Below are 14373 nucleotides of genomic sequence, written 5' to 3'. Positions count from 1 at the left end.
TTCTTAGCCAAGACAAAAATAACTTCAATTCGGATGTAAAATATGTAGCCTGTGGAACGTGTCAGAGGGGATTGTGGGAGCTTGGTCGTGGTGATATTGAGCAGTAAGTTAGAGTTCATCAAAGTGCTTATAATGAGGGAGAAAAACCGGGAAAGTTGGAGAGAAAAGAAGAATTTTTGTCACAACTTTGGTCTTTCCTCTCAGCATTTTTGTGGCTCACAGTGAGGTCAAGCGTGATGTATGAATGCACATACAAAAATCAGACATTAACGCAGGGTTTGCACACAGCTGGAGGCAACAATTGCTCTTAAAGACTCCCTTGAGCTTGCCATCACATCTATTTCAGCTTATTGAGAACAGGATGCTGCATCAAAATAAAAGCTAGCAGAAATGTTGTCCCCAAATTATATTACCGTACACAGACATCCCCAGAGTACTATCTTCAGCCTCTGGCCATATTTGCTCCACATGCACAATAACAAGAAAAGCTTTTTATTTCACGTTAGTTTGGAAACATTTAACTGAGATCTACCCAGAGAACAATGAACTGCAGGCCGTTAAAACATAACGTAGGTTGTGCAAAAACACGTATTACAGCAGAAATATCTCCCTGCTCCTCTTCATCTGGGGCCTTGACTACACTTCTACCTTTATTAAATGATAAGTGGTTACGTGTGTGTGTATGCGTTGCTCATATTTAATGTGGCATCAGATCAGTGAGTTCACACAATAGCCTCCCACATCGTATGCAGATGGAGGCGGAGCAGGGGACAGTGGGTTGATTAGAAAACTCTGGGGTTATGTTTCTGTTTGCTGCGGTTTCCAGCCCGTTTTAACAGCTCAGACAAGAAGAATCCAAATCGCTGCACATGATACAAGCGGGTGAACCATGAAGGATACAATAAAAACCAATTAGATGAACTCAAAAGGAGATATTTTATATGCTCTGGCTTTGCCGAAGTGAATTAAAAATGTTATCAGTAAGTATACAGTTCAGAAATTGGATTTTTTAAATTACTTCGAGAGCGGAGAGATCATGTTCTCCCTTTGGCCTCTGATGTTCTGCTCATAGCTTACACAATGTGCTGTTGCAGCTGATATGTATATATAGCTATATTTATATGCAGCATGTCTTGCGCAATAGGATAAGTATTAATAAACACACTATGGCGTACATGTGCTTTCTCATTTGCATGTTGCAGTAACTGCAGGGTGAAAGTATCTGTGACGGGCTGATTTTTCTTGCTGACCACTGCTCTGTTTGGCGTTAAGCTTGTTAGCGCTCAGGCCAGGAGAACAGATTAGGATGGGTGGCCAGTAGAGTTAAGCTGAGCACTGCAATGCACACACAAACATCGCTGCAAATGTCAGGAAGCGCGGGGAGAGCGTTTGGAGATTACAGAGAGGAAAAAATATGGGAAGTCCACCCCTAAAAATCAAAAGTTATGCAATCACTGAAGGGTGCGATAGACGGCATCACAGCAGGGCGCTGCGATATATTAAACTCAACTGGAGATTGTTTCCAGCTACTATCAAAGCCCCCCAAAAAGACTACTCTTGGCACCCTGAGTACATTTCAGAGGTGAGAATAAAGACAAAAGAAAAATGTGTTCCTATTGTACTCCCCCACATTGTCCTCATCTCCTGCTTATTTTTAGACGTATCAAGTGGCCTCTGCTTTGGTGCCTCCAGGTATCAGAGGAGTGCTCCATGCCCGGCAGTTCATTAGTCCTGCTCACATGCCCCTGGCTGTACTCTCCTCCTGTTGTTTTGTGTTACGTAAGGAGGCAGGAGCCGAGTAGCACATCTAGTTGCCAGGTTCTGTTCCTGCTACTAATGGTACAAAGCTACTCTGATGCCACTCTCCATCGCTGCATCTCTCTCGCTCTCCCTCTAAGAGCCAGTTCTTCAAAGCGCACTCACACCCCTGACAAGTCTCTGCTCACTCTGGATGCTTTAGTCTTTTAGTCTTTTTGTGTGTCGTGCCTCACTTCTGTCCTCATTTCAAATTCAACTGCTGAGGCGCTTTTCTAAAGCTCCGTCAGTGTGGGTGCACAGGCAATGAGGAGGCCAAACAGGCTCTTGCCCTTCGTGGCCTTTCACAGTCATCATTCACACAGCTGAAAAACCTTTTGAAGGAGCGGAGGTATAAACTCAGCTTGCCAATAACCAGTCGGCAAACAGCCAAGGTGAGAAGAAATGAAAACCTATTAAACGATGGGGTCTCCAGACAGTATAGTTTCCAAAGAAATAGGTCACCGAAAAAAACATTGGTGTGGAAATGTTATTTTCTGTGGCCTAGGGCCCTTTGAGTCGTCTCAACCTTGGAGTGCTGTTGAGTACAGGAGGTGTTACCTCCATGGTTTGATTTCCTGTTGGCTCAACAATCACCGACATCATCAACACTGACACGAGCCCGAGGAGGTCTGAGGGAAACATTAATATACCTTTTAAATCGATAACACACAGTGTGCTGCACCGGTACCTTTCTGTCCACATCACCATCCATCCATTCCACTCAAAATCAAGAATGTCCTTTCTTTGTCCCGATACCTGATCCAAATCTTATTTCAAGTAAATCTGCATAAGAAAATGCATATGAATTCTACATTTATGCGAATATTAGGAATTGGTTCATCGAGATAAGCATTAGGTGGCGCCAGTTCTCCAGTCCGAAAACCGTTATACAATTGCAGTAGAAGACGCAACAAGGTGACGTAATGAAACGGGCTTCAGTCTCACCTCAAACAGTGAAAATCAAGCTGCGTACCACTTCTTTCTCATGGCATCGCACCTTGAACTATGACCCTCTTGCTCGTATATCTGCTGCCGACAAGCATTGTGGGTCAGAATAGCAACAGGATGTAGTAGAGCATCCTGGTGTTTCTGCATTTGACATACTTAATATTTTTCTGGCATACTATATAGTATGGTAGTGTGGGTATTAGAACACACAGACAATGAAGAAATCGTGCAGGATGTATTGATGTGAGGAAGGTTACATCAGATCTGTGTGGAGCGATGCAGAGGCTGTTTTCACCTATTTGTCTTCTCTTCATCGGAGCAGAAGCTTGAGTGGACGTTGAAGCCATGCGCTTCATGTAGGTCATAATTTATTCGCAAAATCTGTTTCCATTGCACTGCGTTGCATTTTGCATTCTCCGTGCACCAACCTATCCACCTCAGCCAAGCGTAAAAAACTTTTACGCACAAATAAATAATGTGCATGAAAACAGGCAGATGGGCTATTGTTTGGTCTGCAGCCACGAGGGACATTCATAATTGAAATGACAGAATCACTGATAAGAAGTCATCAAACAAGTTAGGTAAAGGTAGGCTCCCAGTGACTGTGTGTGTGTGTGTGTGTGTGTGTGTGTGTGTGTGTGTGTGTGTGTGTATGGGGATACGTGCAGACACTGAACAAGGACTGCAGTTCTTCTGTCAGAGAAGATGACAAATCCCATTAGTGCCAGTGGGCACATCAAAGATGCAGGTTTAGGATTTGACTTCCTCGCTGTGTGTGTGTGTGTGTGTGTGCGTGTCTCCCTGTGACTAAGAGGAAGCTACTCCTCTTAGTTACTCCACACTGTCACTCAGCTGTGCCTGGCACACTCTCAAAAAACGTAATGACAAACAAAACGACAGCAGACATTGAACCACAGAGAACAACGCACCGAAACCTCGGTGTCTGTGAGACGCAGAGCTACAATAAAAATGTGTAATTTCTGCAAGATACATCATGTTATCCAACTGCAGAATAAATACTGTTTTCATAAGCCAGAAAATCTGTAGCTTCAGTAAAGTCCTCTGCAGTGGATGTTCAGCCCCCCCCATCTTCCATCCCTCCATCCTTTTATTCATCTGTCCTACATTCTGCAACCGGCATCACTAACACAAACTCTACTCGTGTTAGAGAAATGTTTCACCACAACAACAAGAAATAACAAAAAGACATGGGTGAATTGGACAGCTGGTATTTGGAGCACTTTAGTCTCTTTGTAGCCACAAACAGTCATCAGTGGGAACAGGAGAGTGAGGTATTGGGGAGAATCTCAATGGCCTAAAAACACTGGTGTGATGTAAAGTATGTAAGAAGTGCACTGGTCCACGCACTAGACTTTCAGCGTCAAACTGATTTCAACATCAGACGACAGGGATAAACACCTCTGAATGAAGTACGCTCGTCCACTGTCGTCCCAGGATCCCGTAATTTATGTTGATTAAGCTAAGAGTATTTACGCGGCTTTATTGGCCCTCAATATCATGTTTAAATTATTTTTGTGCAAATTTGCTTCCAGAACAGCAAATCTGAACATTGGATGAAGCCAGATTCAAAAGACGCGTTTCATTTTGTCGACATATTATAGTCAAAGGTTTTTTACAGAGGAAATTTTAGATATGTTTTCATCACTCCATACATACTGTCAACAGCCATTAAAAAAACAATTTCTGCCATGTTTTTAGATATAAAATGTTAAATAATAAATCAGGATATGAATTATATATGAACAAACCCCTCTGCAATCACCTTCGGAATATAGATGGGAATTAAACTGGAACGTTTTGTGTATTTCAGTGCTACTGAAGTGAAGATCTCTGGCTCAGAGTATGAGGAAAAACTCATTTTGAGTAAATACTGTATGCATTGTAAAAATCCATACACACTACAGACACTACAGGTGAATATAGTAATACATTCGAACTAATAGATATCCCCATAAAACTTCCCCAGTTGATGAACATGATTTACATCAAGAATATTTTTTTTCTGAAATGTTATGCTTAAATATGCAAATGAGGCATTATCTAATGCTGAATTTCAGTGAATTTAGCTGAAATCTACAGACATAAATAAACAAAGTGTATAAAAAAACACTTAGATGTGTATTTTGGATGTTATGGAAGCAAAAATATAACAATTGACCAGAGCACGAAGAGCCAGAGAGACTATAGCACTTTAACGAGCAGTGAAGCAGCAGCGGGGCTCACAACTCTGAACAAAACCAGCGGATACCTCCTTATAGTATCACTAATGGGTAAAAAACCAGCTAAGTACACACAAGAAAATATACATTAACCAACATAGGCGTTAGCTTACATACCTGGAGCCACATTTTAGCAGAGAAGCTAACATTCTCTCACGTATCTACCAACAGTCCATCAAAACTCCCGTTAAAAACATGGAAAAGACGACAGTCAACTTGTGTAAGTCAGAGTGTTACTGTATATTGTTCCTTATAATCCCTTAAACTACTTGTAACTATACAAATAATTACTGCCAAACACTTGTAATTAGTAGCTAGCTACTTCACAAATGAAAGGCCCTGCACAGCCACGCAGGTGTTTTCAATTACTCAGACTGATTTGTCCTCTTCTCTGCTGTAAAGTGGGTGAAGCTATTTCACCAAACTCTGTACTGATTAGAACAATTATAAGAGTTTCTGGCCCCAATAAGTACAGCGAAGTCAACAGATGCATGAGGGGAGACGCACAATGTGTAGATGCCCACACCGTCCTGAGAAGAGGTAGAATTAGGCAAACCAAGTGAAAAACACCTGTGTGGATGTGCACTGGATGGTGTACTTTTACATATAAACTTTATAGAATATGATGTTATGTATTCAACTCGACCAGCTGCAACATTACAATGCTGGATGTAGCATTTTTACACGTATTATATTATTATTATTATTATATTCTAATGTGTTTTGTACAGTCCATGATTTTTCATAAACTGAAAACTCAACTCAAGATGTATTGAGTCACCTGTTGCTATTACTTCATGGCTTTCCATTCCCAGTTCACATCACAACATAATCTGCCCTGCTAGTAAATTAAAAATAAAAAGGTATTTAAATCTGACACAATGTTTTCAAGAATTTAATGCATTTGTACCTTTGAATGGCAGCTAACTCCTCATGACAATAGATACACAAATCTTGCTATTTGTGTTACGTTGTTGAATGATCGGTGTTAGCTGCCTCATGAATGAAACTATGTGAACAGGTGGGTGCCCTGTTGGCGGGGTCAGAGGGAGCAGCTGCCGTCCCATGGTCACTTGAGGAACATAAAGCCGCCAATATGGTTGACAGAGAGGGATCCCAGTCCCACTGTAGACACCATGTAGCATGTAGCTATTGCACACGTGGCCCAAGAGCGTTGACTCGATTCAACTGAATTCCAGTGTCTTCTCTCTTCTTGAAAGCATTGCGTGTTACTCAGTGAAACGAGTTGGTGGAGTGATTGTTTGGCGATGAGCACGTATGCAGGCACGACCTCTGCAGCAGTTGAAGATAACACGAGGTGGAAAGTGCCAAACTGTCTTTATTCAAGAGCTGCACCTACTGTCAGCACAGTTCTGAGATGCTGACAGGTTGGGTTCTTTTCCAGGTTGAAAGATTTTATACTTGTCAAGCTTTGACTTTGAGACTTTATGTCACTTTCACTTGTGACATGTTATGCATTTTTATACTTTTAAGTGCTTCATGGTGAAGTTTAAGGCATATTTAAACTACTTATATTAAACGACTTAAAAGTTTAGCAATATATTGAGCAATACTTAATCCAAACATATTTTAATACTTCTATACTACTTCTTACTCCTATCCACACATAGAGCAACTACATCTATAAAAGCAATTTATATTTTATTAAATAAAGTTTTTTATCAAGAAACACTTCAAAACATAAAAAAAGCAGTTTCTATAGAGAAAGATGGCAAAAATGCAACTTTATGAAACAAAGCTTCTGCTATCTGAAATTGTTCAATAAATTCAGATATTAAGTATTTCACTTTGCAGGATGTGGCAGACGGTCTCATCCAAAGCGGCTTACAGTGCTGCTCAGTATTCACGATTAAGACACCAACAGATCAAGTGAACATGAGTCATATTTCGAGTTTGATTTTAGTGAAGGAGCTACTTCAGAAGTTAAACTTGTGTGCTGGACTAATAAGCTTCAAGTCAGTCTCTCGTAAAACACAATTCCATTTAAATGTCCTCTTTATTCCTTTTATTTTCTACATCACAGGCTTAAATCTGGTACCAAAATGTTTAATTCTCATCCATAGAGGAAGAATTCTCCACACTCTGCTATTAAGAAGTATCGATCGTTTGTCGCATAGCTCCTGTCCGATATAGTCTGTCCAAACTAAACCACATAACTGGAAGTGCATGCTTCACACCACGTCTGCATTTGCAAACATTACAATTTAAAAGCCCAGAAGAATTATCCTGATAATCAGACTAAACATCAACTGAGTTCCAGTGGAGGAGGAGGAATGAGTATTCAGAGCCTTCATGTAAATATAAATACTAATATTCCAAGATGGAAATACTTAATTACATTGAAAAGTCCTGCATTGGAAATGTTACTTAAGTACAAGTATGGAAGTGTTGTCAGGAAAATGCACTTAAAAAGTATTGAAAGTAAAAGTATTCAATGTTGAACAATGCAATCGAAACACACGAAAAGAAGGAACTTTAACTTTTACAGCTTCGTGCTGAGACCTACATGATTGACATTTAACCAATCCAACCCCTCAGTTCTCTATTTTGTGCCTCCTCGTCTCCTCCTGCCTGTGACGCAGAAATCGACCCCATGAAGGACGTCTCCTTTCCTAAAATGCATCTCGAGGAGAGAGGAGGCTTGCCCGAGGAGCTATGAGCGAGGATGCACAGGTGTGTCCTTTGAAAGCGTCTTTTTCGGCACCCATGATGTAGAAAGGAGGCGTGACACATTCTACAGCGTAGTGAATTGAATTAAAAGTAAATATACATGTTGTCATGAACACCGTTATGCTCTTCTGAGGACAGATGATGCAGCTGTGCCACACGTCATATTGAATTGGTGTCGCTTTAAAACGGCGGCTACAAAAGCAACAAAAGTCTCATTTTGTTGTTGCATCCTCTCTCCTCGTGTCTCTTCCTGGCCTCCTCCGCTTGCATATCAGGTGGGAGGCAAAGACGCCAGGAGAGGAGACGAGGAAAGGAATCGAAGGAGGCCGTACAAAGGAGAAGAGCGCCACGTCTGTCACATTCAGAGTGTCAGAATTCCTCCAGCTGGTGTGAACAAATTGAACAAGAGACTGACTAAGGTCAGAGGAATCAGACTCACTGCAGCTCCTGAGTGTGAATAAAGATTTACCAGCTGTGTCTCAGAATCAGCATCATAGACGCGTAAAATGGATTTGCTCCGCGGCATCAGCAGGAGCGCTGCGCAGTCTTCCGTGAGTTGGCAACCTTCGCAGAGACAAGGACAAACACAATCACAGAAAGCAGCAAAGCCTTTAAATCCGGCTGGATTGATCAAGACGTAAAATACACTCACCCAGATGAGGCGCTGAGGTGACGCTGCCGGGTGGCTCAGAGGGGACGTTGAGGATAAGCTGCCCTGTGATCGTTCAGGGCATCAGATTATCATATAAAACTATTTGAAGGGCCAAACCAACATTAAGGAAATGAAAAAAAATATGAAAAAAAAGATCTCGATTCTGTCTTGTTCTGAAAACTTTTTGAGAGGCCGCGCGCCCTTATAGCAGTTGCTCATCCACCAACAGTGCAAAAAAATCAACATCGATTACACAAGATCTGACTTCCACGTTTCCTTTACTTTTTTCCGAGAGCCCTCGCCCTCCTCTGCATTAAAGTGTATGACTAACTGAGGGGCTCCCATCTGTCCGCTTCGCTTTTCACGCCACTTTTCTCCTGCTCTACTTCTCTGAAGATGATGGATGCTCTTGAGATCTACGGGGACAGCTGGTCATTAGTCTGGTAAAGAAATGTTGCGGCGGAAAAAACAAAGTGAGAGGCGGAAGGGGGGGGGGAGCGCTTTTGTTGGCTGACATTACAGAGTCGCATTGTAATGCAGCAGATAATAGCCTGCAGGTTAGATGGGTGGCCTGGGGAGCAGATGACACCTGCTGCCATTCATTCAAGGTGGCAATAAGCAAGTCCTAGTTCAGGTTCTGCAGCGCGCGTGCGTGTGTGTGTGTGTGTGTGTGTGTGTGTGTGTGTCAGAGAGGGTTTTATAACAATCTGTGCTGCATAGAGTTGCTCACATGGATCAGGTAAAATGTGATTTACAAAAACAAGAAAAAAAAGCTGGTGACATAATATGAAAGCCCCTGCTGCCTGCAACATAACCACCCAGCATCTGAACTGATCACCTCAACAAATCACTCTGCATGCAGCCATCTGTTGCACAACAACAAGACCCTCCGCTACATTCACCGCACGAAGGCAGGCAGGCCTTTGTTCTGCAGCACACTTGGGACTGTGCATGCAATTTACCACCTCTTTCCAGACACCGTGTTTCACCTTGCTTGTTGGAGAAAAAAAAAAAAAAAAAAAAAAAGGCAAAGACGGAGCTTTCTGGGTTTAAAAGCGGTCTCCAGCTGGCTACAAACACCAGAGATAGAGGTCGATGCTCTCTATCGCTGCCTCTGCTGAGTAGCCTACCCTTCAAACGTTCAGACAGCCATGAGAGCCTCCAGAGACCATCAGTTCCTGTTCTGTATCCAGCTCCCACTGCTGCTGCCCTTACCACAAACACACAAACACGCACACACACATTCAATTCATACCAAAGTGCGCTCTGCTGCTTCAGCAAGATGGCGGCTGCCTTTGCACCTGAGCATCAGGAGGTGAAAAACATCTGAGGGGAAAAGAAAAAAGGAAGACTCAAAGTTCACCGTCAAAACAACTTCAAGTGTTTTCAGGAATTAATTGAATGGAAGGAAGGCAGCTGGATCTCGGTGTCAACAACTGAACCACTTCCCCATTTATGCTGGATCTAGTCTTTTGAACTCTGAACACAAGCACGCAGAGCAGACAAATTAACTCAGACACCATACAGAGCAGCGCAGTTTGATGAGGCGTATAATGTCAAATGTTTGTTGAGATAGTCAGAGGTGTTGACTTTCCTGTTTTTGGCAAAGTTTACCCTCATTGTTAACACTTTTCCCTTTGCCGCATCATATAACTTAGCTGTGGTTGCAATTCAAACATCTCTGAAGTCCAAACAAAATGCTTACGATTCAGAGGGATCATCAAAAGGCTTTTTTACAGCTCATTTTAAAAAGCCACAGTATTACACACATTGTTTTAATTGTGTATAATTCATATTTCATGGCCTGTTGTGCATTATGTTCGTATAATGTTTATTATTACTCTCCAGTATGTTGCATCACTCCACAAGTCGAGTCCCCTTGATAATTAGATCTTAATCTCAGTGGGACATTTAAATATGTAAATGAAGAATTCTTATTAAATATGTATTAATGTGCATACGTTACCAGAACAGAACACTGCATGAAGCCAGGTTCAGAAATCCTCTCATTTTGTTGACAGTCAAAGCTTTTTACAGATGGATCCTCATTTTGGATATCTCATTTCCCCACTCCATAAATCAGAAAATACTGTCAACAGCCATAAAGGAAAATCAATTTTTGCCATGTTTTAAGATATAAAACATTATATAAATCAGGCTATGAATGATATAGCAACAAATGCCTCAGTAAAAACCTTCATTTTCATCAAACCTAATTTGTAATGCAGGTCTCCTGTCTCCAAACCGAGATAACCCCTGGTGATGTCATCGGGGGTATCAGAGACGCTCCTCCAGAGCCACAGCGATTGTTATACCAGTGTTTTACTCCTGATAAATCAGTGGAGTTCTCCTAACTTCCTTGACTAACAGCTCAACAATGTTAGTGCGATGCTTCCTCTCTCGCATTCATCCTCAAGTGTACAATTTGCATCTAAACGGAGCAATAAACAGATGGAAACAAAAGACCAACATTAGCTCTCTAACCATAATCTGTTCTGCGCCGTCCAGTGTGGGGAGAGCGGGCGCCAATTGCTGGAACGAGGACGAGATTACTGGTTCAATCATGTTCAGGAGGTGCGCGGGGCTCTTCACGGTTATGCCACCTACTCCCATAAACACAGCTCACACTCGGCAGAGACACTGCATGTGTGCCAACAGAAGTGGTACGACTCAGTGGGCAGCACAAAAATACACTCCACATCCTGATGCCAGTCATAAGAGAGCCACAGCGGCTCAGCCCTCACCTGCAGCACAGTGAGCTCTATGATGACACTCGTTTTCTGCATGGCTGAACTCTGGGTCAAACAGAAAGTCACATGCTGAAAAGTCAAAAATAGCACCGGTTCATCCACCGTTTAAAACAGTCCTTATGTCTTTGGCTATTCATTTCCATAATCAATCCCCAAGAGATATCTGCATTAGGGACGGAAACGTGAAAGATGTTAAACTGCCATACAGATTTGAAGGCAACGTTGCGCAGAGTCTAATATACACGGAGTTTTGTTGGCATGTCAAACTACGAAATGTGACCAACGAGGTCCGAGTCATTGGAGGTTTTAAGGATTTGTGGAGCCTAAATGAAAAGTAATTCTGTTAAGATAACTCAGACAGTGTCACTTAATGTACAGACAGTTCAGAGGCCATCTGCTTAGTTAAGTAAAGGAAATTGTACAATTTTGTTTTACCCTTCAGTGTGATGATTACATGCTCCAATAATTTCAGCTGTTTGGTTTCATTAGTCAAATATACAAGGGTGGAAGTCAAGTCTGCAGCTCACCAAAAACCTTAAGTTTCACTATTAGACATTTAGTTTAAATTGACAATGTTTGCACGACATGTTCAGGTTCAGGTTTAAGTACTTTGGCTGTGATCACGAGCACAGTTGTAATCTGGCGAACACAGGAAGCATATCGCACTAGTGAACGCCAAACAAAGGCTGAAGTTTAAAACAAATCACACTTGAGTGCATTTATAAATTTAAGTGCAACATTTATTTTTAATCACATCAGGTTAGTTTCAAGCTGCAGAAACCCAACAACATTTTAGAGCAACCTAAAAACAGGCATCAAGTTGAGCAATTTGAAAATTACAGTATTTGCAAATAAACACGTTTTAAAATGTATTGAGTCACATGCACCAACTGCATTTTGACAAATTGTATAAGAAATACTGATTATACCAACATTCCTCACTCCTGTCAGCTCAGTTGTAGAACAGAAAAAACATTACTGCCATCTAGTGGGAGGCCACAGCAATGTCAAGGCAAAGGACACATTTTATTGAATTATTATATAAACATACAAAAACACTGAACTACAACTTTGTCAACAGGACAAATTAAACAGCAGGGCAAGAGTCTTCAGATGGAGCAGACATCTAAAGACCCTAAAAAACAAATGGGCAAGTTAGTGCATTGCATCACTCGTCTCCATTAATCAGACAGTTTGTTTTTTTACTCCGTGCCTCCATGGATCTTACCGTGTTCAAATCTTCAATGATGACGCTTTGCCCCTGAAGCTCCAAGTCACTTTCTGTGCCGTTGTGCGAGTTGTACTCTTCACTATCAACGTCAATGGTACTGGGCTGAGAGATGGTCAGCATTAGGAGAACGACATCGGCAGCCATTATCAGGTTGTATTAAAGGTTTTTGGATTAAAGTAGTTTTAGTCGTGTTGTAGTATTGCGAGTCAGTATTTTGAAGTGTGTACACACACAGTAATGTGCAGAAGAGAAACCCTGATGTACCTCTCATTTCCCCTTCAGATTACAGACATGGGAAGAAGAGCGTGCTTGGACATTTCAGAGCAAACCGCATACGGATCTGGTTGAACCTGAGCACTTACCTCATAGTCGGGATCTTCGTCGTCGTCGTCGTCAGCAAGCTGCTGATTGAGTACCTCCACCCAGGTCTGATTCTCGTCTTCCTCATCCTCGTCCAACTCATCCTGCTTTCTCTTGCTGCCCTTTCCACAAGGTTTAGTAGGAGAGACTCTGATTTCTGTTGGGGAACAAGCTCATTTTTAGTAAATCAGTACAATCATAGGCTTCCATGCAGTAAATCATAACTATTACCTTTATTTTGGCCCCGATTGACAACAGATACCTAGTTGACAGATTTGCCAAGAAACAAGTTTTTCCTAGTCAGAAGCTGCTGAACTTAGCAGGATACACTAATCTTGCACTGGGTCCCCTGATTCTTTTACCACCTTTTGCATGTTGTGTATGCAGCTGCTAAAAGTTTAGTACTAGATATAAATTGAGGACCGTCACCCCTTAGTGTAGGTATAAATTCCAAGCAGTTGAGTCAAAGTTCGGCTTTCCCTACACCCGAGAACACAGACCATCCTCACCTAGACTAGTCTAGTAGATCTGCAGGTAAGCAGAATATAAAATCAAAGCCACTGATGAACTCATTTCTAAAGAATTTAAAAGTGTTAGCTGGACAAAAAGCCCCACAAACTACCACACCTGGTGAGAGGGAGCGTCCAATGCTGCTGGACACCGGGTAGCCCAGGACGCTCTGCACCCAGCGGGGCAGGACGGACAGCAGCATGCGGGTGACCCTGTGCAGGCGCTTGCGGCCGGAGAGGCTCTGGCGTGCGGGACTGCGGACCGCGGGGCTGAGGAGGACGCTCTCCTGGGGCTGCCGGTAGCCCAGCATCCACCAAAACCCGCGGTATGTGCGCATCTGTTGAGTGAGAGCCACGTCAAGCTGCATGTAAATCTAACAGGTTAAATGCGCGCACACACACACACACACACACACACACAATGCATTACGCTAGCGTGCTGCTGCTCGTACCACGAGGCCGAAGGGCCAGAAGAGGCCGCGCAGCATGGAGCGAAACAACCCATCTCTCCCCACAACGACGACTTCCTACAGAGGAGACAACAGGTAAAAACTACCAGAACTACTATTCACGTGCCTTTGTGTTGACGGAAGTATTGCAGTTAACAAATCGCTGCAGACCACCTACCACCACAATCGACGTTGCCTCGGTGTTTTCTGGCTGCTCCAGCGCCACGGTTTCTTGGTGGGTCTCAGAAGTCATCGTGCTGCGGGTCAAAGCCTCGTGAACCGTCCGGCCTGGGGGTAAGGAAGCGAGGCTAAAGGGGCTTCCGTGTGCGTGTGCGGGGTTTTGGAGGCTGATATGTACCCTGATGTTGCCACGGTTTAGCCAACCAAGAGGGACAGACTCACCTGGTGCAATCAGAGCGGACCAATGAACAAATCCCGCCAATTAACCTGAGAAGGCCGCGAGATGGTGGTCACGTGACTGGTTTGTCAGAAGGTCAAATACAACAAACAGAACTCCTACCACATCAATAAATGCACAACGCAGTTTGACTGCATTACATTCAATCTAGGTGTTGTAACATTACCAACCCGTAACATGGAACAGGCCACACAAATCTATTTAACTTAAATATATATTGATGATTTAAAAATTAGTGAAGCTGAAACTTGAGAATAAACATGTATGTTAAAACAACTTGATGGAACATTTTAAAAGATATAGCACACACACACACACACACATATAT

The 14373-nt window shown here is 42.6% G+C and overlaps 1 protein-coding gene across 1 annotated transcript; it reads right to left on the bottom strand.

The window, feature by feature from the left end:
• Positions 1 to 11807: 11807 nt before the first annotated feature.
• On the bottom strand, positions 11808 to 13965 carry org (oogenesis-related gene). Its single transcript, XM_031864377.1, has 6 exons — positions 13806 to 13965; positions 13631 to 13705; positions 13297 to 13516; positions 12672 to 12826; positions 12307 to 12411; positions 11808 to 12213 (listed from the first exon to the last, which is right to left on the bottom strand). Exons 1-6 carry the CDS (start codon positions 13878 to 13880, stop codon positions 12205 to 12207), a joined length of 639 nt encoding a protein of 212 aa, XP_031720237.1. The 5' UTR covers positions 13881 to 13965; the 3' UTR covers positions 11808 to 12204.
• Between the last annotated feature and the right edge of the window lie 408 nt (positions 13966 to 14373).

Source organism: Anarrhichthys ocellatus, unplaced genomic scaffold, assembly GCF_004355925.1.
Source record: "Anarrhichthys ocellatus isolate YVR2014 unplaced genomic scaffold, GSC_Weel_1.0 scaffold30, whole genome shotgun sequence".
Classification (NCBI taxonomy): Eukaryota; Metazoa; Chordata; class Actinopteri; order Perciformes; family Anarhichadidae; genus Anarrhichthys; species Anarrhichthys ocellatus.
Note: the sequence above shows the minus strand (reverse complement) of the source record. Positions and strands in the feature narration are given on the sequence as shown.

Coding starts and splice junctions, on each gene's coding strand:
- org (XM_031864377.1), bottom strand. CDS start 13,880: ATGACTTCTGAGACCCACCAAGAAACCGTGGCGCTGGAGCAGCCAGAA. Junction 13,517..13,630: donor TCTGGCCCTTCGGCCTCGTG/GTACGAGCAGCA, acceptor CTCACTCAACAG/ATGCGCACATACCGCGGGTT. Junction 12,412..12,671: donor ACGAAGATCCCGACTATGAG/GTAAGTGCTCAG, acceptor ACCATCTCTCAG/CCCAGTACCATTGACGTTGA.